This window comes from Monodon monoceros, unplaced genomic scaffold (assembly GCF_005190385.1).
Source record: "Monodon monoceros isolate NGI ecotype Baffin Bay Population unplaced genomic scaffold, NGI_Narwhal_1 Super_Scaffold_16, whole genome shotgun sequence".
NCBI lineage: Eukaryota > Metazoa > Chordata > Mammalia > Artiodactyla > Monodontidae > Monodon > Monodon monoceros.
The window spans coordinates 85,976,660-86,004,467 of record NW_021703772.1 but is presented as its reverse complement, the minus strand read 5'-3'; the positions used below and the strand labels follow the sequence as shown (position 1 = coordinate 86,004,467).

Sequence of the window (27,808 nt, the reverse complement as noted above, 5' to 3'; positions counted from 1 at the left end):
GAAATGAGTGGCAACACTAAGAATACCTTAATAAATAAACATGAGATGGCTTAGAGTTGGCACATGAAATATCAGTCAATCATAAGAAAAACTCCCTTATATCTAAAGCTAGCATTTCCAGTGAAATAAAAAACAAGTAGAATGGCTTAGTATAATTTTAGCTAGAGAAAGGGATGAGAAACTTATTTTTATTCAGCATCTACTAGATGTCAGGCAATTTATGTACATAAAATGATCACTTAATTATCAATGAATTTCACAATATTTAATTATCACAATATAATTCATCACATCTAATTATCACAGTATCCTGCCAAGTCAGACCCTGAGCTTTAAGGAAATCAAGTCACTTGTTGATGGTTACTTGGAAAGCAGCTAATTGTTGGGGCTGGTAAGTCTGAAATCTGCAGGGCAGGTGGCAGGCTGGAGATCCAGGAAGAATTAACGCTGAATCTTGAGTCGGAAGGCAGTCTGGAGGTAAAATTCCTTCTTTCTAGGAGGACCTCAGTATTTTCTCTTAAGGATTTCAGCTGATTGGATGAGGACCAATCACATTATGGAGGGTAATCTGCTTTACTCAAAGTCTACTAATTTAAATATTCATCACATCTAAAAAATATCTTCACAGGAACATCTAACCTGATGTTTGACCAACTCTTGGTTCCCCAGCCTAGCCAAGCTGACATATACAATTAACCATCACACCAGGCCACGGCAATTAAATGAGATCAGCCCTGTACCTTAAGGCTCCTGTTCTCCTGTCAGGGCCAGGGTCCCTGAGGTGGCTTGGAGACAGAGCTCCTCACCACGGGCAAGACCACATGCCAGCTGATCTGCAAGCCAGTCCCAGACGTGTGTGAATGTGAGGCATCAGGGAAGGCCAGTGAGGAGAGAGGTTCAGAGGCCTCCATTCAGGCATCCATTCAGGAAGAAGGCAGTGAGCTGAGACCACAGAGCAAAGGAAGCTGTGATTAGTCAGAAGTCTAAGGGAGAAATGAGGCTGGGGTGAGACTGTGTGTGTGAGAAGCAGCAAGAGAAGTACAATCAGGGCCAGAGAATGTCACAAGGATGGCAACACTCCACAGTAAAAACACTGGCTATTAAAGAAACAAAAGATAGGGGCTTCCCTGGTGGCGCAGTGGTTGAGAGTCCGCCTGCCGATGCAGGGGACACGGGTTCGTGCCCCGGTCCGGGAAGATCCCACATGCCACGGAGCGGCTGGGCCCGTGAGCCATGGCCACTGAGCCTGCGCGTCCGGAGCCTGTGCTCTGCAACGGGAGAGGCCACAACAGTGAGAGGTCTGCGTACAGCAAAAAAAAAAAAAAAAGAAACAAAAGATAACTGGATCTCTAGAGATACACTCACGATATTTCGGTTCTCAACTGAGTCTTAAACGTACAGTTGTGGTTATCCTTGAACGATTCTCCAAAACTCCGAGACTTATGACTGTAAGGTTACCATTCTTCCATGTTGTCATGTGTTATCTTAGTCTGTTTGGAAGGCTATAACATAATACCATAGACGGGGTAACTTATAAATAATAGAAATTTATTTCTCACCGTTCCGGAGGCTGGATGTCCAAGATCAGGGTGCCATCATGGGCAGGTTCTGGTGAAGGCTTGTTTCCCGGTTCCAGCTGAGTCCTCACCTGTGGAAGGGGATAGGGAGCTCTCTGGGGTCTCTCTCATGTGGACGCTAATTCCATTCATGAGTGCTCCACTTTTATAACCAAAGGCCCTCCCTCCTTACACCACTACTTGGGGCGTTAGGATTTCAACATATGCTTTGGCGAGGGGGTGGGGAGGGGATGGGGGATGGGGGAGAGCATAAAGCAAACATTCAGATCATAGCATATGTCTTTATATGGGGCCAATGAGCCAGATTTTCTGGCTGCAGAGCTTGGTTTGCCCCTCCCCCCCACACACCTACTAATCTGGGACAACTATTTTGACAATTTAAGCCCCAGTTTTCATATCTGTAAAATGAAAATAATATCACCTACATTAAGGTTGCAGTGAAAATTAAATAAGATAATCAATACATCTAAAGCAATTAACATCTTGCTTGGCCAATAGTAAGTGTTTAATGAATGTTAGCTGTTATCAGTTCTATCCATCTCCTCCTTCAGAACCATGTTGAAAAGTTAACCTCTGGCCACTCACTACAAATGCCTCTTGTTTTTGTATGTGTTTATGATGGGTTTTTAAGTTATGTATATGTGAGTATATTTCTATTTCATTTGTGTTTGTGGAGCACCCATTAAATTTAAGAACATATAATGCCTTTCAAACTTCCCATAATGTCTCACAATTCCTAGTGACTTTTATTAAATTTAACAAGCATTTATTGAGAACATACTATGTTCAGGGTCCCACACCAGGTGCTATTCACTACAGTGGACGAAACGAATGTATTTATCATTAAGAAAGGTTTTCATAAAGTTTTTATATAAAGTCTCAGCACCGAAGTGAGAATGTAATAATATGAATCTGGAGGCCATACAACTGGGTGTCTATCTGGGAGGGACACAGACTGCAAAGACAAGCTCAAGGTTCAGCGAGTCATATTCAGTTTTCAACGTTTACGAAATGCCTGCTCTGTGCAAGCAGGACAATCCTTAGCTTCAAAGGTGTTAGAAGATGACTTACCTTAAAGATGTGTGCTTTGCTTATTTGCTTTTGTTTGGGGAGGTGATCTATGATTGTAAATTTTTATTAAATCCTAGCAGCATTCTTGACACTAAACAAACACAGTGAGTTGCTAATCACAGCACGGGTCATTTATTTTCTGTTCTGGGTCACTTCTTTTCTCTATTGAAGGAAAAGAACATGACAGCTCTCTGTTAATAATGCCAAACTCAAAAATCCATTTTCTTTTTAAAATCTGAGTATCATGTTCCTTTAACCACACCTCCTTTTTAAACCTGGTATTCACTTCTGTCCATATTTTTCAAGATTCTACTTAGTAAATAAGACATGCTACTAGAAGGAATCGAGAGTAAAAGGAAGCCTGAGCCACCATCACTAGTTTCTATGAGCAGGAGGTAGATTATGCTTTCAGAGTGGCTATGTACATTCTCCCTTGGCTCTCCTTCCCCACAGAACCCGAAGAGCAAAACAATACATCTCCCCATGAATATATTATCAGCACTAACTTGACAGTCTCGCTGTTGACAATATTGGTTGTACTTCACTTCACTTTCCTCCTGTGGTCGAAAACCAGATCCAGCCCCCTGGGCCCTTCCTGGGGCTGTACAGCAGCTGAAGGGCCAACTGCCAGTGGGTCTGGAACAGGCTTTCCAGCCTCGGCACCTGACTTCCTGGCTGCCTCCATTTCAGGTCTCATTGGTTGATGCGGCAGCTGTGATTCTGACAATGAGCTTGGTGTTGGGTCAAGTTTTTGTTTGGCTGACTTATTCCCACAGATGCCATTTTCCTTGACTCACCCTTGACTACTGAGAATGCTCTTTATTACCTTTTAAAATCATGTGATATCCATAAGCAAAAATTGGGATTAACATTTTTGAAAGCGTTACCCATGACTGATTTTTTTTTCAATGCTGAAATGCAAGATGTAAAGCTAGAGCCAGCCCAATCTTGCGTTTAGCCCAGTGGTGTATCAAGTATCATTTGTAACTTCAGAATAAAATGCCCAGATTTTTTTTCCTGACCTTAGGAACCTGGATGCAATGTCCACCCACGGAAGCAGTTTACAAATGCAAAAGTAGGAAGCGTTTTTATGTATTAGAAACATTGTGACAATCCTCCTTTAAAAGAATAAATAGTTGTGTTCTAATATAAAGAATGTGAAATAAAAATATGTATAACTCTATTGATAAAACAGGACTTTTATTCAATAGTTATAAGACAAGTCACTTGCAAAACTTGCTTACACAAGGAAAAAAGTCTCGGTGGTGTAGCTTTCTTCACCATAGAACATCATCCTCCCCCAAAACAGACTGCAATAATTAATGTCCGTAGTATGAAAATCCTATGTGATATAATTTATTTATGCTTTGTTTAAAAAAGGCCAAATTGAATGCCAGCACTTGAGATCTTGAAATAATGCTGCATATGTTGATACAATAATTTATTAATTTTATTGATTCTCCTACTTATATGTTGATATTTTAAAGAACTGTATTGTTTTTATTATACAAAGTTATAAGACATCTAAATATTAAAGAAATATATAAAGTAGAAAATAAAAGTCTAACCACAGACATTTTAATATAAACAGCCTGGTGAATAGTCCTTCAAACTTTTCTCTCCATATTCTAATGTATACAGACATAATTTTTACCAAACTGTATCTAATATTTCTTAGAATTTTTTCATTTCATGATCTCTAAAACTATCTCATTCTTTGAATACACACATATTAGTGGGTTATATGAGTGTTCTATAAAATATACAAATATTAGTGGGTTAAGTTTATGGCTTTGCAGCCAAATGTCTTGGTTGAGTTTGAATCCTAGCTTCACTGTTAGTAATTCTCTGACTTTGACAAGTTGCTTATTTTCTCTGTAATCCACTTTCTCAACTTGTAAGGTGTGATATTAACAATACCTCCGTGAAATGGTTGTCACCCAGGATGAGGAGTTACTGCCTGGCACTGGTAGGCATGCAACCACGACAGTGCTGCTACCATGGATGTGCAGTATCTTATTAGCAACCTCATGTTGGTGGACATTTAGGGTGATTACAATTTTTACTCTCATACATCACACACTAGTGGGCTTCTAAGTATAAAGTTGTGAGTATTTCTACAGGCTGTATTTTGGAAGTACAGTTTTCTAATCAAAGGTGATACACGTCTTTTTTGTTGTTGTTGTTGTTTTTCTTTGCGGTACGCGGGCCTCTCACTGCTGTGGCCTCTCCCGTTGCGGAGCACAGGCTCCGGACGCGCAGGCTCAGCGGCCATGGCTCACGGGCCCCCAGCCGCTCCGCGGCATGTGGGATCTTCCCGGACCAGGGCACGAACCCGCGTCCCCTGCATCGGCAGGCGGACTCTCAACCACTGCGCCACCAGGGAAGCCCACATCTTTTAAATGATAGATATTGCAGAGTAATCATCCCCCAAATTCTAACTACTCACACTGTGAGTAAAAGTGAATGAGAATAAATTTGGGATCATAAGAAATATTTTATTAAGTCTCTTATCTATGCAATAAAAATGAATAGTTTTTTTTTTTTTTACAAAGAAGCAGGGGATTACTGTAACACAACATAAGTAACACCTATATTATTCATAAATATCGGAAATCTTTTTTTTCCATATTTCCCATGATTCTCACAGTTCTGCAAGTCTTTGAGCCCCTCTTTGTCCAGAGAAAGAATTCATAGCATCTTGTCTTCCTATAATCAGTTATTATTAACTGCAGAACATAATAGTCCATCAGGCAGCTACTCATAAATATCTACCAATCAGATGTGTAACAAATGCTTATCAAAATTAATAAGTCGAGAAATGGAACAATTATGTCATATTCTACAGGTGTGGTAACAGTGTTTCTGAAACCCAGACTGAACATAGCCTGACCACTCTACCACATATTCAGAACTGAGATGGTTCCAGGCTACTTTTCTGTAGTTACACCAGAGCACAAAGAGGACAAAAAAACATACTGATAGCAAGTGCCTCTAATGTCTGGTAATAGATGGTACATGTGTGGTGTGAGAGAGTATGCCCTCAAGCAGTGAGCACTGAATGGCAAATTTTTTACAGCTTCTGGAAATACTTATACATTTCTTTCTAGTTCTTTGGCATATAGCTAATTTGAGGCTTTGTCAGGGATCATAACATCTGATGCAATGACAGTAATATCCATCTCTATCAAGACAGAGTCCAAAAATTGTTTTTGAATAATAAAGAGGTTTGACACAGCATTAATAGAAGAGTAAAGATAAATATCTACACAGGAGAAGTGGTCCATAGGCAAATCTGTTCTCACACACAGCTGCAAATATTGTGTTCTTTACAAAGTTGTATTTGCCTTCTGTGTCCTGTGTTGTTTACATGCCCTAAAACCTCTGCACAATGGAGTTTTAAGATAAAATACATAAAAGTATTTAAATATTATCATTGAGAATTTTATTTCACCCTTTCTAAAAATAGGTTAATATGTGGCATTGATATTTTTCAACCTCAAATGCAAATTTTTTCAAAAAGTGGGAATTTAGAGCCAAATAAAAAATTAATGCATTTATATTTTAAAAAGAGTTATCCAAGAACAATATTTGTGTTATATAGTTTTATATTTAACCTGTTTTAAACATAATTTTCTAACTTATCTTCATTTTATTTTATTTTTTACCTTATCTTAATTCTAAACTACAATTTTTCTATAAGAATAGAAGCCTAATTCTTTGGAAATAGTGTTCAGTTGGCATAATTGGTATTATAGAGTTTTAAAATATATTATAGAATATTCTGGCACTAGACACTAAATTGAAATTTTAAAGAAAATGTTGGAAATAGCTGTAAGGGGGAAAAAAGTAGCCTTTTAAATCTAATTTGTTATGCACCGCAGTAGGGTAATGGATGCAATGAAAGTTCTTTTATTGAGTTCCCATGTCCAAAAGGTATTTAGGTAGCAAAGGATGTTAAGCAGACACCCTGCAATCCGCCTTTAACTGAAGATAGCAGGAAATAAGGTATATAGGTCTGTGTCCTCCTGGTTTTTATTTCCTCGGGAGTGCAACTCATGCAAAGGACACCTTAGACTGCTTAGCCGATCACAAAGGGTGCATTAGACCCCCTCGCCAGCTGCCTGAATAGCGTGATCTGAAGGGTGGCTGAAACCATACTGGGAGTTCAGTCCTTCAGGTGGGTCTTTTCAAATTCCAATAGTGAGAAGTTCCTGGAGAATTGGTAAGGATTTCACTAGTCCCCAGCAGGTTTGAGATCAAAAGCTTTGGTTAAATAGAAGCCTGTTGGGAAATCTTAAAACCCCTTTGTGATGTAACTTTAAAAATTTAATACAAAGAACCCTTAGACTGCAGCCGTAACAGCACGAACAAAGAGTATATCAAAACCGATTCCATTAAGGGAAAGCGGATATACAAATTCATTTAATTTAAAGAGCAATCCAGTTATAGATTTAGACCATATAAATTCTATATAATAGAACTTAGACCATACCATCGAGCCCATTTAGAAGATGTGCTCATTTCTTGTTACATACGCCAGACTTCATTCTTGGTCATTGAGATATGCTTTTTAAACAACTTATATATTCATTTGCTGAAAGGAGAAAGAGTGGTGTGCATTTAAACTCATTCCTCAAGAAGATACTTTTAAAACAAATTAAAATTAAACTTGATGGGGATCCATCAGTCAGTTGGTTCTCTCTTCTTCATGGTGTCAAACTGCTAATTGGCCATCCTCCTTAAAATAATAAACCGTCAATTGATATTGATTAGTAGATCATTAATGAATGCATTAATTCTAATGTAATTTTTATAATTAATACCAATCCATTTTTTGGCAAGTCACACAATTTTTTTTTTTTTTTTTTTTTTTGCGGTACGCGGGCCTCCCACTGCTGTGGCCTCTCCCGTTGTGGAGCACAGGCTCCGGATGCGCAGGCCCAGCGGCCATGGCTCACGGGCCCAGCCGCTCCGCGGCATGTGGGATCCTCCCAGACCGGGGCATGAACCCGTGTCCCCTGTCACAACAGTGAGAGGCCCGCGTACCGCAAAAAAAAAAAAAAAAAAAAAAAAAAAGGGAGCAGGAATAAAGAACTTATACTAGGCCAAAAAGTGGGTTGGTTATTGCAAGGTTACTTTCCTTTAGGGGATGGCAGGGAGCTACCAGGCAGATTATGTAACTAATAATCTGGAGATTATTAGTTATTATTAGCTAATCTGGAGACTCCTGGCTTAAGATTCCATTTCTGGGAGAGCCAAAACTGTAATTAAGTCTCAGTTTGGTGATGTGGGGCTTAGCATAAGTTATCCCATTTGGGGCCTGTTGTCTTGTTTTTAACACCTAAGTCGCACATAGCGGGATTCATCCCAAAGAAATCTTTTTCAAGTGTGGTCACTATTGACCATGAATATCCTAAAATTCTCATAGTGATAGATGGGGAAACTGATTCTTCTACCATATTCAGTTTTTTTCTTCTCTTCTTCACTCTTGTCTTCTTTTACTTCTCTCCCTCGTCTGTTCTTCTACCTGTGTGTCATCTGATTAATGATAGGAAAATAAAGAAAGTGGCAGATTAAGTCAAACTCTGTGGGTAAAGTATAAAAATCTTTGGGGCAAGTACCCCTTGAATGAAACACCCCAATGAGTTTTCCTCCCAGCTACCTGAAGTCCCTTAAAACAATCTCAACAAAGATCTCAACTGAACTGACTAGCTCTACTGAAAGCAAACAGACAATACGTTTTTGAGGGTTCTGCATCCTTACAGGGTCTCCACTGAAACAGCTGAGCCAGAAGCCCACCCTTCCCAGGTGTGCTGTCAGATTCTGGTCTGCTTTAAGCTGTTTAACGAGCTCCTATTCATGTCTGTCCTGATGGAATGTTCACTGAGGTAGGCGCTCTACCGAACAATTAGCCCTTTGTGGTAGATAAAAAACTTCAAATCAGTAATGAAAGGAGGGCATGGTTACTAAATCTCTGATTCCCAAATATGCTTATGTGAGTGTATTTACATATATATTCTATATGGATTACATATGTGTTCAAACAAATATAGCTAATCTCTGAGGTGTTATTAGAATATAAACATTCTGCTTGAACACTGGCTCCGTGCTCAGGGGTAACTATGTGAACTAGCTTATCTTGATACGCTGGATACTTTCAAAGACACCCTAAGACCTTGCTATGCTTGAAGTTATTGCTTACTTGTGGAGTGCTTTAAATTTTTAAATCCATTCCAACGTGCCACTGCATATTCTTGTATTGGAACTCTAGTCTTGAATTCCAAAAAATTCAAAACCCACTACTCTAGCAAATGAATAACTTGAACATAAAGGTATTCTTTGAACACTTGGCACACCATCATCAAGATTCTGGAAACTGAAGAGATTATTTTAAAAGTGTATGTTATGGAATCAGTCTCCAGACATTTATACTTTTGTAGTAGAAGAAATACCCGCAGAGATGATGCACAAATTCATGAATTGTTCCATAATTTTAAATTGATCACTCCCTCCTCCACCCCACCTTGTCTTACATCTGCTCTAACGGAGCATTTACACACTTTACTTCATGTGAAATTTCAAGTGTCTTTTTCATTAGAGTCAGAGACTCTTGTTTATTGTTGTTAATTCAGTGACTATCGCAGGACACATGATAGGTGCTTAATAAATGTTAGCTGAGCTAATGAATGAAAACTAGATGAGCACCTGGAGGACAAGAAGAAAGAGATGATTATGGGTTGATTTTTTTTTCAGTGGCCAAAACAGAAAAAGCAAAAATTAATGTCTAGAATTTTTTCAAAGTGAAAATAGCTATCTTTTCTGACTGATAAATAATACATCCTCACTGGAAAATATTCAAATATCTCACTATAGGGCTTCCCTGGTGGCGCAGTGGTTGAGAGTCCGCCTGCCGATGCAGGGGACACGGGTTCGTGCTCCGGTCCGGGAAGATCCCACATGCCGCAGAGCGGCTGGGCCCGTGAGCCATGGCTACTGAGCCTGCGCGTCCGGAGCCTGTGCTCCGCAACGGGAGAGGCCACGACAGTGAGAGGCCCGCGTACCGCAAAAAAAAAAAAAAAAAATCTCACTATAATTCCTCTATTAAATAAAACCAGTTGTTATGATTTGGTGTACGTATATATCTCTCAGGTGTTAATCTATGCACATACAAGGTTGACTTAAAAAAAGAAAAATTGGAGCCATAGTATATATACCCTTTTGTTCACTGACTAGCTTTAAAAGTTTAACAGTATAGGGCTTCCCTGGTGGCGCAGTGGTTGAGAGTCCACCTGCTGATGCAGGGGACAGGGGTTCGTGCCCCGGTCCGGGAAAATGCCACATGCCGCAGAGTGGCTGGGCCCGTGAGCCATGGCCACTGAGCCTGCGCGTCCGGAGCCTGTGCTCCGCAGCGGGACAGGCCACAACAGTGAGAGGCCCGCGTAGCGCAAAAAAAAAAAAACAACACAGTATATTTCTAATGCCTTTCCATGACACAAGTGTTCCCCTTTAACTGGCTATGGTGGCCTCTATTTTGTATATATCATCATGTGTTTCATTCTATTGACAGACATTTAGGTTGCAGTCAATTTTTATTCTTATAAACAGTGCTTCAATAAACTTCTTTTACAATCTTTGCAAGTTCAGATTTCTTTTCTTGGCATAAATTCCTAGACGTGAAATGGACTTAAAATGTTAAAGCATGTTGTTAAATTATGCTAGAAAAAAAGGTCATGCCAATTTATACTCCCACCAACTGTGTATAAGCCATTTTCTCTATCACCTTGCCTGGATGTAATTCATTTAGAAATCCTTGTTAACCTAATAAGGAAAGAAGCCTTACTGGTGGTTGTTGTTATTGTTTTTCCATTGTTGTTTTAAGTCCTAGACTACTTAGGGACCTTTTAAATAAATCAATTCTTGATAAATCACACATGTCCCACCCATGAAACATGTTCAGTACCAAATTAACTCCCCTCTTCTACTCAGCTGGGTTGTCTTCTCTTTGTACCAGCACTAGGTATGAATCAAAGAAACAAGAAGATCTTAATATTAGGTTGAACATACCTAGGAGAGATCTAATATGTATGTATAAATCGATGAAATCTCAAAATAAAATGTGTTTGATTATTGACTAAATAGTTTCATCATGGTTCCCCTCTATTAATGTGGATAACTGAGTAAATGATAACATAATTCACAAATTATATAACCCTGTTGCAGGAACAAGTCTTCAGATCATATCAGCTACTGGTAATAAGACCACCTACCTCTAAGTTTTATGAAGTCTCTAACGGGATTGTTAGCAATTCTACCACGAAGTCTAGAACTCAAGAAGCTGCTGACATGATGTAGTGGTGTGAAAAAATCTGTGAAACCAGAGAGATGTGTCTAAGAATACAGCACTCACGACATGAATAAAAACCATTTTATATTTCTCTAGTCCCAGTAAGTGTATGTGCCAAACCTTGCCTTGGAAAAAGAAATAGCACCTTTATACTTCAAAGCTTACAATCCTATCCCAAAGAGTAAACACTGGTCAATATTTCTTGCCCATGAATAATGGAAAGGTATTTGCAGGAAGGTCTTAGAGACTTCACGTGTTTCTTTGCGGACTGGGTCAGCTCTTCCTCATAGCTTGCCAATGAGTATGAAGTCTATGTTTTGAAGGCATCAGTGTGAAGAATTGTAGTCCCACTGCACTATTTTACTACTCACCACAAAACTTAGCTGCAGTGAGCTACCGAGTATGTTCACTAAGACACGGTAGTTGTGTTGTCTATTGCTATACAACAAACAAACCCAAAATTTAGTGACTTAAAACCACACACATTTACTATCTCACAGTTTCTGTGGGTTTAGAACCTAGGCACAGGGTCCCCTTCTTCAGGGCCTCTCAGGAGGCTATTATCTAGAAGTCAGCTGGTACCACAGTCACATTAGCTGAGGCAGGATCTGCTTCCGAGCTCACATTAGTAGTTGTGATTCAGTTCTTCCTAGTCTATCGGAATGAGAGTCTCAGTTTCTCGCTGGCCATTGGCCAGAGGCTGCTCTCGTTTCCTGGCCACATGGGGCCCTCCAACATGGAAACTTGGTTCCTCAAAGCCAGCCAGAGACAGACCCTGCTAGCAAGACAGAAGTCATGGTCTTTTATAACCTAATCATGAAAGAGACATCCAATAACTTTGTCCACATTCTGTTCATTAAAAGCAAGTCACTAGGTTCAAGGAGAGGTGATTGCACAAGTTAGTGAATACTAAGAGTCAGGGATCATTGGGGACCACCTTAGGAGGCTGCCTACCACAGCAGGTGGTTCCTCAGTTGATAACAGGAATAGAGGACACTGGGGAAAACTGGAAAGGGGAAGGCCTGGAGACACGGTGGGAGAGGAATTTCCCGGGAAAAGGCTCACAACACTCAAGTGACACATACACTGTCAACAAACACAGTTGAATCTGGGGGGTGTTAACCACCTTGGGAAAGTGTGTTAAGTCTCAGGTCAAATCAGTATGTACCATGTCAAACCAGTAACTTCTCAAATTATGTATTATTGGGGAAAATTGAAATAACAGTATAACTGGGTGACAATGGCAAATTAGTGGATAACACAGAAACACCAAGAGGGAAAATATTCCATACCTAAGGTAAAAAAATGATCGTAATTCTTCTTCCCTCAAAATGTATCTAACAATTAACATTGACAAAGTGAAATTAATGACATTCAAAGGACTCTTAATCTGTATTTATTCTATCTAAACATGTACACCTGCCATTTATTTGTCATTTGTCGAGCTTAAATTTTGAGTTTGTCTTGTCAAGACCATAGACCTCGTGATAATTTCATGTTTGCCTTTACTTTGCACCCACCATTCACTTTGATAGGATAGTTGGCTCAAAGTAAGGGTATGTTGGGGACCATAAAACAAAATAGAGAAAATATAGCTTACGTATTTATATGGGGGAGGGGAGCTCATACTCACACTAGGATTTTTTTTTTAGCATGGCTGTTCTAGTAAGTTGAGCTAATCGGCTGAGTGTTTGCATGGGTGGGTTATATACATGTTTCTGTGATAACAAAAATGAACAGAGATATAGCAGATAAATTGCCTTAACAGGTTTTGCTTGGTTTTAGAGCAAAAACTTACTAATTAATGCAAGTGTTGCAATCATTTTTATGACATTCCCCAAAGATGGCACTTTAAGGGTTATGCCATATGCTGATTGACAGAGGCCATAATTCCACACAATGAGACTGTATCATATTGTTTGAAGTGAGGTGATATTCATCTCTTGAAACTGATCAAACATATCATTGCATCAAACAGTATTACAATATAATCACGCTGTATGTGGAGACTGCCAAGGCTGATCATCATGTTGTACTCTGTTCCCTTGGACTTCTCTAATAGCAGTTGTGACACACCACTGCATCCACATTTTCCTTTAAGAACTCAGAATCCAAGATAGGGAAAAAAATCTGCATAAAATTGTGGTTTGGTTATGCTGTGTGAGTGTTTGTTTGCGGACTGCTTTAGAATTACAATTTTCCTTCCATAAAGATCTCCCTAAGTATACAAATAAAAACCTGGTAAGGCCAAGATAAAAAGAGAAGATTCCAAACAGGGCAGAAAATAATTCAAATGCCTTTTATTTGTCTTTAGTAAACAAGCAAACACGGAAGAAATGTCTTTTTAAAAAAATACTTTTTAGTGTCTGAAACTTCCAATCGTATTTCTTCCCTAATGTACTGTTTTGCAAAGACACTTGCTTTATCTACTGATTCTGGGGCTATTTCAGCTGCAGATGAAAATGATATTAGAACCTATTCTTCTCCCAGTCTTAGTTGCTGCTGATCTTGGAAAGCAGTGCCAGGATGGGCATGAGTAAATGAGGGCAATTTGGCTATTCTCCTAGTGGCATTCTTAGCGGTATGAAATTCTATAACACAGCAGCTTTTAGACTGATATAATTTAGGAATTGCCCTTTTATTATCCAGCCAGCCAGCCAGCCAGCCAGCCATTCATCCATCCACCTATCTAATAACTTGGGGACTATGTTCAGAATAGTTTACAAATAAACAGGATGCTAGGATGGGAGCCATCATCTACTCACGCTGACATTCACTAAGAGATGTGTTACCAATTCTGGTCCTCCAGGGTTGATCCATGCAAGTCTCTGAGATGTCACCATCCCATCTGGACCTTATTAATTTGTCTAAGCCAACCCTAACCCTAACCTGTTAGGTTAAATATTCTTAGACTTCTGGGCCTATAGCAACTATGTGGTTCTTTCAGAGACTCAGTGGGATATCAGGAACACAGAGGCTCTCTCTGATTGGTTATCTGAACACTCTCAGAGCCATCTCTCTCTTCTACTGCTCCTGCACTGTGGTGGGCACAGGGAACCTGTGAGGCTAGAGGATCCTGGGTTCCCCCAAGATACAAGACCAGCTAGCTCTCTGCTCCCAGATTCTGCTAACCATGGACATTTCTCCCAGGTCAGGTGAAGAAAGATCAGAGCCAAAGTCCCTTTTCAGAGACACCACCAGTCTTTAAACTCTGTGCTTTCCTTCTGACCACTTTCTCCTTTTCTTCTCTTCCTTAACCTATAGAGACTTCATTTAATATATGGTGAAATACACTGAATTTTCATCTATTTTTCCCATATCTTTTGTTTGTGATGTTAATATCATGATTTCAGATCTTTAGGGCATGTCTGATACACAAAGGCCCAGGGTTTTGAAATTCAAAATCTGAGAACTGTCTCAGAACCTCTCTTTCTACAAGAGCATCCATTGCTCATGCAAGTAAGGACAAAAGTCCTAGTAGCTGCCCAATGGTGAAGAAGGGTCCCTATGTATCCTCTCTCTCTTGCTTTTTTGTCTTCTACTTCATTAATTTTGTTGTTTGATCCTTTATTTCTTTCCCCTATTTTCTTAGAGTTTAGTTGGCTGGATTTTTTTTTTTTTTCTAGTTTGTTGAATAGAATAGTTAGTACTACTTAAGCTACATCACATATTTTTTATTTTGCTATTGGTCACTTTAAATTTTGAAACAATCAAAAATTCCTTTTTTTTTTCTAGCAAAAAAGCTAGACAGACAGTATAAATAGCTTGTTTTTCCTGAATACTTATAAACTGCTGACCAGAAGGTCCATTAGCCCCAAACAATTTAATGTGTGTTTTCTACAAATAAGAACATCCTCCTACTGACTGCAACACAACTAACAAAACCAGGAAATACGTTTTGATACACGCCTGCCCTTTGGTCCACAGATCACATTCCAGTTTCACCAATTGATGCAACAATATTTTTTGTAACGAAAGGATCCACTTCAGAATCACACACTGCACTGCTTGTCATGTCTCTTTAGTCTCCTTCAGTCTGGAATATTCTTCAGTCTATGGTGGACTTTCATGACTTTGATGTTTCGAAGATGAGTCCAGATACTTTGTAGAATTTCCCTCAGTTTAAATTTGCCTGAAGTTTCCTCAGGATTGGATTCAGGTCACAGTATCACAGAAGTGATGCTGTGTTCCTCTCAGAGAAGCAGACCAGGTCATGCATGGTTTCAATAGCTGATGTTCACTGTCACCACTTGATAAAAGTGATGTCTCCCAGGCTCTTCCACCATAAAGTTACTTTCCCCCCTTTGTGGGGAGGTACTCTGAAACCATGTAAACATCCTGTTCCTCAACAAACTTTAAATTCATTCATTCATTCATTCATTGATTTATGCTGGTATGGTCTCTTATTTTACTTAATATTGTAAATTCTATGAGGTACTATCATGTTACTACCCATATGAATACTCAAATTATGTCCAATGTGGCTAGTAGGAGTTCAGTTAAGCTGACGTCTAGGCCCTTTTGATATGTGCCCATCATTTTTTTTTTTTAACACTTCTTTGGTTTATGGTAGAAGTTCCAGGTTTTTCTTGTACTTTTTCTCTCCCCCAGCCCCAGAATCAGGCATTTCTCTAAAAATTTCCTTTTTTTTTTCCCTTAATGGAATATGGTATTTGGAAGCCAAGATCTGGGCGCTATGTATGTTCATTGTTTTTGGAGCGTTGCTGCTTCCCATATAGAGCCAGGAATTATATATATATATGTGTACCATATAGTTACATTTATATTTATTTCTATCTATAGAAATTGAAATCTATCTATCTATATTTATCTATAGATACTGAAAACCACGAGTTCATGCTTATACCTCCAATCACATGTTTCTAATTTTCTCCCTTTCTGTATATGTAACCCCGTCTCTAATAGTGAGAAGGCAAGCTTCCATAATTCTTCAAATATTTACTTACGCAACCAACCTCACTTTATGCAACCAATCTCCCATCCCTGCTATGATCCCCTCCCACACACAGATGCCCTCTTCTCCCTGTTTGGGCTCTGACTTCCCTGTGTGGATACCTTCTCGCCCTGTTCAGGCTGATTCCTCATGCTTTTTTGCCTACCATCCTTGACTAGATGTTCTCTTCGTCCTCCTTGGACCCTGATATTCTCCAATCTTGCTCTGTCTCACCTAATGGCTTTAGAAATGAGTTATTCAGGAAGGGGAAGGAGTACCAATCAAGTTTTTCCATGTAATGTTTTCCTTATCCTCTTCAACCCAGAGTTGAGTTTGCGGGAAAGCAAGAGAAATCACCAGGGGCCAAAAGAAAGAAGGAACTGAGAACCCAAGTAGTAACCACATGAACTAACTAGGCAGTATAGGAGCTGGGGTGGACTAGGGTGGGGTTATGTCTCAGAAACCTAGGAGTTTTCAACTTCATTCTCAGAAAGACACAGGAGACAAGACCTTGGAAATTCTGCAGGGAGGTGGGGATTTGAAACTGAACCTTCTACATAAATCCAGGATCATTTAGGGCTTCCCCTTCCATGAAATGGTAGAGGAGAAATAATCTGCACACTAGCACAAAGAGACAACAAGGAAGCAAGCTATTGAGGCCTGGGTGCAGGGTAGAAAATAAGCCTTTCCAGAGAAATTGTGATCATAGACATGTGCCTCAAATGAGCTTCGTGTCAACCACATGGCCCTGAACACTCCATATTGAGATTCAGTGTATTCCCAGCAGAAGCAAACTGAGAAAAAAATCTGGTGTAATAAAACCTTATCACAGGCCACACTTGATGCCTCCAGATGAAGCCTATCAAAAATGAGCTCACTGTTCAAAATTACAACACATTCAAGGTAACAATCCACCTTGAGAGACACAGGAAAGAGTAAACACAGCAGAATTAAACCCCAAGGAATTTCAGATAATAGAGCTGTAATAGAGAGACTGTAAAATATATAAATTTTAAATGTTTAAAACATTAGAAAAGAAAAATAAAGCATTAAAATATGTGTCTGTGTCCTAATCTCCTCTTCTAAAGGACATCAGTCAGATTGACTTTGGGACTCTCCCTAATGACTTCATTTTGACTTAATTACCACTTTAACACCTTAGCTCCAAATCATTCTGAGGTACTGGGTGTTAAGGACATCAATATATGAATGTTGGGCTTCCCTGGTAGCAAAGTGGTTAAGAGTCCACCTGCCAGGGCAGGGGACGAGGGTTCCAGCCCTGATCCGGGAAGATCCCATATGCCGCAGAGCAACTAAGCCGGTGCACCACAACTACTGAGCCTGCGCTCTAGAGCCCGCATGCCACAACTACTGAGCCCATGAACCACAACTACTGAAGCCTACAGGCCTAGAGCCCGTGCTCCGCAACAAGTGATGCCACCGCAGTGAGAAGTCTGCACGCCGCAAGGAAGAGAAGCCCCCGCTCGCCGCAACTAGAGAGAGCCCGTGCACAGCAACAAAGACCCAACTCAACCAAAAAAATTAATTAATTAATTTTTAAAAATATATATGAATTTTGAGGGAGACAATTCAGCCCATAAAACTGTGGTAAACTGAACCTCACCAACCTCTCTTCTCTTGGCACTCTCCTGTTTCCTCTCTGCTTTCCAGATAATCCTCTGTACTCAATGACCTTCTCTTTCTTGCCTCAAGGGCTTTGCGAAGACTGTTACCTGCACTCGGAATACTTCCCCCATACTCCCCAAATGTGCTTAGCCAAAAGCTAGGTCTCAGCTTCAATGTCATTTCCTCAGAGAAACATTTCCTGACTCTCAGATTAGATTAGGTCTCTGTGTGTTGTGTTCTTCGCATCATTTTTGTACCACTTCATAATTCTAATTAAATGATTATCTGTATAATTACTGAATTGCATTGATCCTACGATGCTATGCGTTGTTAGATGCAACATCAATTTCAAAACACTTGTAGAGAGAGGAAAGAAATACTACCCTATTAGTCAGCTATTGCTCTAATAATGCTGCATGAAGAACCACTCCAAAATTCAGTGACTTAAAATAACTAGTGTTTATTTCTCCCTCATGGGTCTGTGAGTTGATGCAAGTCACTTGTAAAAACTCAATTTCAGGATTCAGCTCTGAGCTCCAAGCTGCAGGCTGGGTTGGTTTCAGGTCTACTTCATATATGTCCATATGCTTCCAGTCCATTGTGTTCTCATGGTGAATGACAGATGTTCAAGCAGAGGGAACATGCAATGCCTGTTAAAGCCTTGGCTTGGAAAAGGCACACTGTCACTTCCACCCATTCTATTGGTCAAAGCAAGTCACATGGCCAAGCCCAACATCAATGGGTTGGGGACAGCACCCTGCTTCCTTTAGTGGGAGACACTGCAAAGCCACATGGAAAAGGGCATACATGTATACTGTATAATTCAAAATAGGGTGGAATTGGGAATAATCACTCAATGCACCATAACTACAGCAAACAGTACGTACATAACTTTTTATTATGTTGACTTACAAAAGATTATTCAAATATGTTTGTTAATACAAGAAAATGCCACTTTATTCTGGGTTAAGAGTAAATCTTCATAGTCAGAGCCCAAAGTATCTTCTGAGTCATTTTTGGTCACCAACCATTATGCACCTCATTCTAGCCACCAGTTCTTCATATAACCGGGGCTCAGGACCTTGACCTCTTTAATGCTTTTGTAAGTTTTAGGCATACAAAAGAAGACCAGGGTTCTCTTTGCATTCTCAATTTGGTTAAGCTCAGAACGTACCCCCCAAATTGATGCTTTTATCATTGGAAATTAAAAACTTTTCATAACAATCAACAAGTAGTTTTGTTTTGTTTGGGGTTTTTTTTTTTTACTGCTTATTAAATTTTTTTTTATTGAGGTAGCATTGGTTTATATCATTATTTAAGTTTCATGTATACAACGTTACATTTCTATGTCTGTATACACTACAGTGTGCTCACCACCAACAATATAGTTTCCATCTGTCACCATACAGTTGATCCTTTTTCTGTTTCACCCTTCCTCCAACCTTTCCCCTCTGGTAACCACTACTCTGTTCTCTGTAACTACGTGTTTGTTTTTGTTTGGTTTGTTCATTTCTTTCCTTTTTGTTTGTTTTTTATATTCCACATATGAGTGAAGTCTTCCAGTAATTGTCTTTGTCTGTCTGACTTGTTTCACTTAGCATAATATGCTCGAGGTCCATCCATGTTATTACAAATGGCAAGATTTCATCTTTTTTTATGGCTGAGTGGTATTCCATTGTATATATGTACCACATCTTCTTTATCCATTCTTCGATTGATGGATTTCAGGTTGTTTCTATATCCTGGCTATAGTAAGTAATGCCACGATGAACGTAGGGGTACATACATGGTTTTGAATTAGTTTTTTTCTAATTCTTTGGTAAATACCCAGAAGTGAGATAGCTGGATAAATATGGTAGTTTTGTTTTGTTTTGTTTTGTGGTACGCGGGCCTCTCACTGCTGTGGCCTCTCCCGCTGCGGAGCACATGCTCTGGACGTGCAGGCTCAGTGGCCATGGCTCACATGCCCAGCCGCTCCGCGGCATGTGGGATCCTCCCGGACCGGGACACGAACCCGCGTCCCCTGCATCAGCAGGCAGACTCCCAACCACTGCGCCACCCGGGAAGCCCCTATATGGTAGTTTTAATCTTAATTTTTTGAGGAACCTTCATATTATTCTCCTTAGTGGCTGCACCAATTTACATTCCCAACAACAGTGTAGGAGGGTTCTCTTTCCTCCACATTCTTGCCAACACTTCCACAAGTAGTTTTTGACAGATACTTGACACTTGAATGATAATCTTTCACAACTCATGAACCTCTCTAGCTTGGAAATTCTACAATCTCTTTCTAGTGTCAATTGTACTATCTAGCATGTGACAGGCAACTCAATTGAGTGTGTCCTAAAAACAAAAGGAAATACAAGTTTTATCTCTTGGTGGATATTTTTCCATCTTAGTTTGTGTCTGCAAAGGAATTGAGTGTTTCTAGGTGACATTTAAGTGCAAGTCTAACATTCCTCCAGTGATGAATATTAGTTTCATTTATTCTAACTTTGTCTTGTGGCTCTATTTCCATGTTTTTCTGCACATCCATCAATTTTCATTTCAAAGCTACTTGTAGTGTAAGTCTCTGAACAACATTTGAAAAGACAACTAGACACCTAAATTTAAGTAAAAATTCAACCCCATATAGCGGTCTAAATAACTCAACTGAGAGGACATTTGATTAACAAGAGATGCAATGTTACCTATATCACTTGTTCCTCTGCCCAATAGCTAGAAAGTTTCTTATAATATGGATTGAAGGAGTCATCCCATTGTAACACTGGAGCAGTCATCTGAAATTATGTCTTGCTTGGTTCTCCTCCATCTCCCACAAGTGCAGGAAAGTGACTCAGGCAGGGTGGACAGTGTCATTTTTACCAGGGTCTGACTTAGATGCTAGATATGATCGATTCTCTCTTCTCAGGCTGTAAAGATCATGTGAAATATGATGAGTCATCTTTCCCACCACACTGAGATAGCCTTCTAGAGAAAGAAAACAATGCAGAGGAGGGACTTTGAATGAGAAAGAGAGACAGACAGACAGACAGACTGAGCCAGATCCTAGAGGATGGAGTTCTCATAATATCCAAGATCATCTCCTGAAACTTTTTGACACATAAGCCAAAGTTTCTGCCTGATTAATGTGAGTTGATTTCTGTCACACACAATCAAATAGAGCCCTGGATATTACAAAACAATAACCCACATGAACATCATGGTTATAAAAACACACGACAGTGCAGCAACCACAAACAATTTCAGAATAACTCAAGCCCTTCATTTGTTTTCTTGAACATGATGAAGGGGACAGAGAACCTTAAAAATCCCCTTTTGCTTCCCCCGTCCAGTGGCTCACATGCCGCAGCTGTTTCTGCTCCTTTACATCTGTCTTCAAATTCCAGTCTCACATCAAGATAACCTCCTCCCCCAAATTTAACCTTTTGAACTTTTGTTCTCTCTTCCTTTCCTCCCTATTCTCATGCCTAAAGCTCAAAAGACCTTGTCTGTCAAAGCAGGACTCTCAGGGCAGGACTCACCTCAGAGCGCAAGAAACCATGTTAGCAAATGAGGGAAGACTGGGAACGTCCATGCGCGCTTCATTTTTGTCCCATTGCTCCCCTTTTAAAAATGTTATAAAAAATGTTATAAAAATGCTTAATTTTAAAGTTACACAAATGTGGTTTAACCTTTGTTGGCTTGTTTTTCCTTGCTAACCCAATGTCTTCCACATACATATTAGATACCTCATAACAAGGTTTTGAAAAAAAGAAGAATTAATGACGAGATGAATCTCTGAATGAACAAGAAAGGAATGTATGAATAAATGTAAAAATGAGACATTAGAGATTTGGGGGGGAAATTATTACTGGGAAATTAAAGACATGATCAATAAATGCTGGACATGGAGAAGATTAAAAAATACAGTTCTAAAATCCAACTCATTCTTTCACGTACATAAAAACAGAACAAAAAAAGAAAAGAGCTTTGAAAGTAAAAGCAAGTCATATATATATGTATACATATATATGTATATATATAGAAAGCTATCTACAATTTAAATAATCCCAGTGGTAGCTGTAACCAAGTGTATTAATTAGAATTCTTTGCAAGCCGCAGAGAACAAATCTGAATAAATAAGACATAAATGTATTTATTGGAAGAAGTATGTTTTACTGACCCAACAGTCATCTCCTCCCTCTTATCTTTGTGAACTGCACACTAGTTTTGTTCATGGCTCTAATTATCCCTCACCCATATGGTTCCAAGTTAGGTCTTAACTGAATAGAAGCCATTTCCATCCCTGCTACTAGTTTATGCATATATGAGATGTGTGGGAAATTCTCCTAATGGGCTTCTGGGAAAAGCTTTCCTTACTTGCAGAAAGAGACCCAAGCAAGAAAGAAAAATCCCTTCTCCTGTGTCTGAAAAGAGGGATGTGGTGAAGATGTGATGACTGGATTTCTGTAGCCTTCTTGTGAACATAAGAGGATAGCCAACGGGAAGCTAACATATCAGGATGAAAGAGTGGGATGAGGCAGTCAGTCTACATCCACATTTCTTGTTTCTGAAATGATAATTTCCCCAGAGCAACTCAGCTGAGCCAGGTTTTTCTGTTTTTCTGCAACTGACAGAATCCCAGGGATAGAGAACCATATCAAAGGGAGGCTGGACATCTGAGCTTGGGATTGGGTGGAGCCCCAGAAGCTGTGGAGGTTAGGAAGCAGAACCCAATAACAGCTGCCTTTTGGTGAAAACAGTCTGGTTGGGCTGCGCTAGGTCAGGTGAACTGAATTCCAGTGTTGTCTTTTTGTTCCTCTCTTCAAAGCAAGTTTCAATTCCTAGGCCTGATAATATTCAGTAAAAGAAAGAATTAATTCCTCAAATCGGACTTTAGATTCTAATACAAGGTTAGGTAGATGCTGAACAGCCAAAAATATCAAGTGTCTACAACATCAACAAATTAGCTGGTTTTTCCCAAGATCTCCTGTATTATGGGTTTTCTTGTTTCTTAGTATTCATTCTTGGGGGCTTCCATTTCCCCTAATCATCTTCTGTCCTTATTTCCTGCTTCCATAACATTCTACATCTTTATTTTAAATCATGCCTTCTGCAATGTCACTCTCGTCTGCCTTGTCTATGCCTTCATTCCCCAAATGTGGAAATAAATCAAGCCAGTTTTGTGTCTCAGATTTTCAGTGGAGTTTTGGGGTTACAGATGGAGATTACATTGGAGTATAAGCTGAGAACTAAGTGTAATATACCCGTCTAATAAAAAAAAATTAATAATCAACTATATCCCACCATGGGGAATTTGTTGCTGGATATGTTAAGTTCTAGCTCATGTCTCTCCATCCTATGACTATTTTCTTTTCCTCTCTACCAGGTTTTTTTTTCAATTTCCCCAAATTCCTTTAATTTCATAAACAGAATATTTCTCCATCTTGTACTCAAAATCAACCTTGTGGCCTTACGCATGCATAGCCAAGAACTCATTAAAGAGCTCTGTCAATGGGTTTCTATCCTTTAAAACACAAAGCATTGGGATAGCTTGGAATTAGTTTTTTCTTTATATGATACAAATTTTAGGATGTGCTTCTCTCTTTACCAACCTCTGTAAGCAGAAGGGGGGCAATTTAAAGATTTATTCTTCCCCATTTCACAGAAAAACCTGTGGGGATTGTTTTGTTTTTTCTCTTCCTTTCTTTTTCTTCTTCTCCATCCTCCTTCTGCTACTGCTCCTTCTTTTCCTTCTTCTCTCCACCCAGTACAAAGGCAGTGACTGTAATTGATTCTTACGCCCATAATTCAAATGAAGAACAAAGTATGAAGTCCAGTCTGAAGGAAAGGGGGAAACCGGGTACCGTGTGATACGGCTGCTAGTCCCAACTCTGCAATGTACTAGCAGTACGATTTTGAGTTGCTTCTGAAGTCTGGGATTAAAGCTATGGTTTACCTATATCAGAAGGGTATTAGCAAGACTAAATTAGATGATGGATGAAAAAGTACATCCTCAACTATCAAGGACTACCCAAATGTAAGAGAACGAATACCAGATAGTGAATTCCATCGCTGAAGGTCCATGAGAACGAAGCTGCTGACTGTCTGTGATAAAAGGCAGGAATTCAATCAAAGAGCAAAGAACCCGGGGACTGAGACTTTGGGGCGCCAAGGTCAGAGTGGGGCCAATAATAAGACTTGACTTGAGATGGAGCGCTACTGGAATCCTTCTATTTCTCTTGCAGAGGCAGATTTGATCTCTGAGGTTGCTGCAGGTTCAAACTTAAGAAATCTTACTCTGCTCTTTCTCCTTTAAGGCTGAAGGAGCAAAGAGTTAATTACCTTGTTATATTTGTCTCTCTTCCAAATTTTCCACATGGGCTTTTTTTCTTAATTAGCCATCATATGAAACTAGAAGAATATTTATTATTTACTGTGTGTATTAAATTTTATGTCTTTTCTTCTTAATTCTTAAAATGGGTAAATTTACTACTTTTCATATTTGTCTCCTAAAAAAAGCAATGTTTTTATTTGTTGTTGTTATTGTTGCTTTTATTGTTTAGTTGTAGTCCTCATTTGACTTTTCTTTGGGTCAGTAATTCTTCATAAAAAACAAAATGAGAAAACCTTCTGGCGTGCTTTAGATTAATTGGAAGAAGCAAATAGTTTCCCCATACGTTTTCTTATTCTTAATGCTTTTCTTTTTATCGTTTACCCAATTTATATATGATACCTAGAAATGCCCACTGAGTATTGGTTAAATTATATGGCTTAACTTCAAGGCTCTGTAGTAACTTATTAAAGTATATTTTATAAAGTGATTTTGGTCATCAAGATAGCATGACTATACAACGACTTATGTGCATATGTGGCTTGTTGCCATGGTACTAAGTCAGCTCCAAAGGAAACATGAAATGCACACCTACATGCCAATTTCAATCTCAATTATATATCTACTGCAATTCATTAGACTTAGGGATTCCAAAGGGTTTATACATTTAAAGACTTGCTTAACTGGTTTAGAATTTAACTGCTAGCCAAGGTACTCGGAAGGAAAGCATTTCTGAATAATTCCTCTATTTAAAATCTTCTTTATTTTTACCCCGACAGTAGGTAACATATAACAATGCATTATACATAGTCTTATTTTGTGTATGTATGGCTTACTTCTATATCATAAATGCTTTAAAAGCAAAGAATGTCTCTACTCCTCCTTCCCCACCTCCTAGTGCGGATACGGATATCTAATATAAGTTTCTCTTAAAAACGTTAGGCTTGACGGAATTCCCTGGCAGTTCAGTGGTTAGGACTCTGCGCCCTCACTGCCGAGGGCCTGGGTTCAGCCAAAAAAAAAAAAAAAAAAATTTGGGCTTGAATGGAAAAACTGGTCCACAAGTATCAATCAAGGTTCACTTAAGAGTTCCCCATAGCTGTTTAATATCTCAATGCAACAATCTAGGTTTTATTTGGAAATGATGATGATTTTAATATGTCTTAGGCCAGTCAAAGCAATTTTGAAAGCTCTGTTTGATAAGCTTCTTTTATCCCAGTTACATCTTTTGCTTCTCTCATCTCCCTTCCCCTCCACCTTCTCCAATTTCTTTCTTCTGTATCCCTCACATTTCTTTCTGTTTTGTACTCTCTCTTCTACTCTCTACACTTCAGCAATTACTTAGGGAAAAAAAGGGTCTGGCATTTTCCTATTGCAACTCAAAGGAAACCAAGCCTGAGCATATCTCTATAACATAAAGACCCAGTGGGTTCATTTTTTGGGGAAAAAAATCCGACCAGAAAGGAAAAAAATCCAGATTTACAAAATGTCACAATTAGATTTTTTAAAAAGTATATATAGTTCAGCTTGTTTACTTGGAAAAGGGACTCTTAATGTTCTTAATTATGTGTAAGTAAATAATCTAGGTTGATAGAATTTTAGAGGAAGCTGCTAAAACTAAAATGTTTGAGAAAACAGATATTGCTTAATGGACAAAGAAGCCGCTGTACACAGCGCCCGTTGAAAAAACTGAGAAGTAAAGGACCCATAACCCCCACAGGTGACTGGGAGAGTGTTTTGATATTTCTGCAGGTGTTTGTCTATAAAAGCATTTCAAGGTGTAGCTTTCTACTGATTCGACCTTGCTAAAAATCAATCTAGGAACTGTCATTTGCTAATCAACGTCTTTTTATCACATTTTCCAAACCTTTTTCAGGACATGAGAGTTTTTAGTTCCTCCTTCTTGAGAAAGAGACCCCCTCATGGGAGACCCTAAAGCCACCTCTGGACTTCGACACTATGTCTGCCCTGAATTGAAGGCCCTGTTGCTGAATTTCTCCAGTTTGCAAAGCAAGGAATTTCGCACTAAACTTGAGTTTCTAACTTAAAAATAAAACCCCAAACCTGCTCATCTATTGCAGGTAAATGTACTCCCTTTGTTTCATGGTATGCATTTAGATGCATTTGAAATAAAAGGTGAGTTAAATCAGAAATCTTGGGGACAAGCATTTACTATTTTAAAACAGAGAACGTCAAATGTTTTTCAACCCAGTACCAAGGGCATTTCACAGGTAATTTCTCAGAGCTGATGCTAGCTAATTATCAGCTATCATACCCTCCCTCCCATTCTAAGTGACTATCTCCTGGCAGAAAGACACAACTAGGAGTGTTTTGTTTCATTTGTCCTTGGAGTTTTTATCAACATCAAGAAGGTAGACTGAGCCAAAGTTAGAAGAATTCTGGAGCTAAGCAAAAAGCGACACATTTAACAGCCCCCATTAATTGGGGTTGTTACATGATTAATTTGAGAAAAACAGAAGAGACCGATTTCTTTACAACTCACAGTTGGATGCAACGCACTAAAAGTAATCCTGTAAATTACATTTTAAATCTTCAACATATTCCGAGCAGATAAATTAGTGGCATGATTGACCAAACTCCTTTTAAAAGTACACATATTACGATGCATCATAGTTATAAACAGATGGTATTTGGCCTCCTTCCTATTCTCAACATTTGGAATTTCTAAACTATGTGAATTAAACAATAATATTTTATAAACATACAAGGGATTTTGCTCACTGCTTTGTTAACATAGAAATTATACAATGCTGACATTTATTTAAATTTTAAAAAGTAAACAACAGTGTGCATTGAAATAAAGCAAACTAAAATCAACACAGAGAAGTATGTTCTGTGTGCATATTACCTACGATGGCACTGGCCTTTTTAAGGGAAGACATGATGGGTTGAAGAACAAATGGTAGCTTAGATGGGTCTAATCCTTTGTACTCCAAAGGCTCATTTAACACCTCTCTGTAAACAACGGATATTTATATCATAATTGGCTATTTGACCATCATTGTTCACTTACTGTATAACCTGCTATTATGGAGTTAAAAGAAGTTCCCCTTCATTGGCTCATCAGCTCTCATAGTAGTGAAAGTGTACTCGCAGTTTTGAAAACACTTCCACAAACGGGAATCATTCTGACACTTCTACTCAGAATGAGAAACATTATCATTATATCAATAAGTATGTATTTTTTTCTTTGGGGGATATTATTGCCAGAAAGAAAAGGAAATGTATCAGATCTTAAGGTCATTTACTGAGATTCCTTTCTAAAATTACAGTTTTAACTCTTTGGTCACATTTTGGAAGGGAGACACATCTGTTGAGTTGATGTACAAAATAGAAGGCACTCGGTTTTCAAACACTATTCTCAGATTTGCAAAGTTGTCCTGGGATGTATAAATAATAAATCAGATATTTCAATCTGTTTTATGGTTTTTGAAAGCCCTGATTATCATTGTTTAGAGACATTCTCTTCTCAATGCACTTCCCAAGTGTTCTTGTTCTAGCTTCCAAGGCTGGGCTTAGGTAGGCCACCTTCCCCTATCTCGGTTTACTCCTGGCCTGCTCTTCTCACATTTTAAACAATCAACCAACCAACCTCTACGTTCAGGTCTACAGTTTGAGGACCATTTCAAACCAGAGGGGGTAAAATCTTGAGTGATAGGTGCCGGCGATGGTCACCAACACTCCAGGCTAAGGTTTCTTATATTTGGTCATTGGAGTGCACCACTTTAGCCTACAATCTCTGTTGGTGGGAAAGAGAGGAAAGTATGCTACAACTTAGATGGACAGAAAAGGAAAGGGCTCTGCTGAAACCAAGAACAAAAGGCATTTTTCTCTTAAACATACAGTTTTAAATGTGTATATGCAAATAAATACCTAATGATAAATAGTAATACTAG

At 39.0% G+C, this 27,808-nt stretch overlaps 1 protein-coding gene across 13 annotated transcripts in view; it reads right to left on the bottom strand.

The window, feature by feature from the left end:
* Positions 1 to 1,588: 1,588 nt before the first annotated feature.
* Positions 1,589 to 27,808, bottom strand: part of GTDC1 (glycosyltransferase like domain containing 1) — a 420,502-nt gene continuing 394,282 nt past the window's right edge. For 8 of the 13 annotated variants that reach the window (XR_003794007.1, XR_003794006.1, XR_003794010.1 and 5 more), the window contains 5 exons: positions 10,919 to 11,017; positions 8,108 to 8,189; positions 7,144 to 7,245; positions 2,649 to 2,810; positions 1,589 to 1,648 (listed from right to left, as the gene is read on the bottom strand). Coding sequence is in view for 1 of the 13 variants with exons in the window: in XM_029225830.1 (XP_029081663.1) it covers positions 8,175 to 8,189 (15 nt within the window). In the remaining 12 variants the exon portion in view is untranslated. Of the gene's footprint in view, positions 1,649 to 2,648; positions 2,811 to 7,143; positions 7,246 to 7,269; positions 7,390 to 7,742; positions 8,190 to 10,918; positions 11,018 to 27,808 lie in introns of those variants that run through there. The other 5 variants (XR_003794011.1, XR_003794015.1, XM_029225830.1 and 2 more) reach the window with 3 other exon arrangements.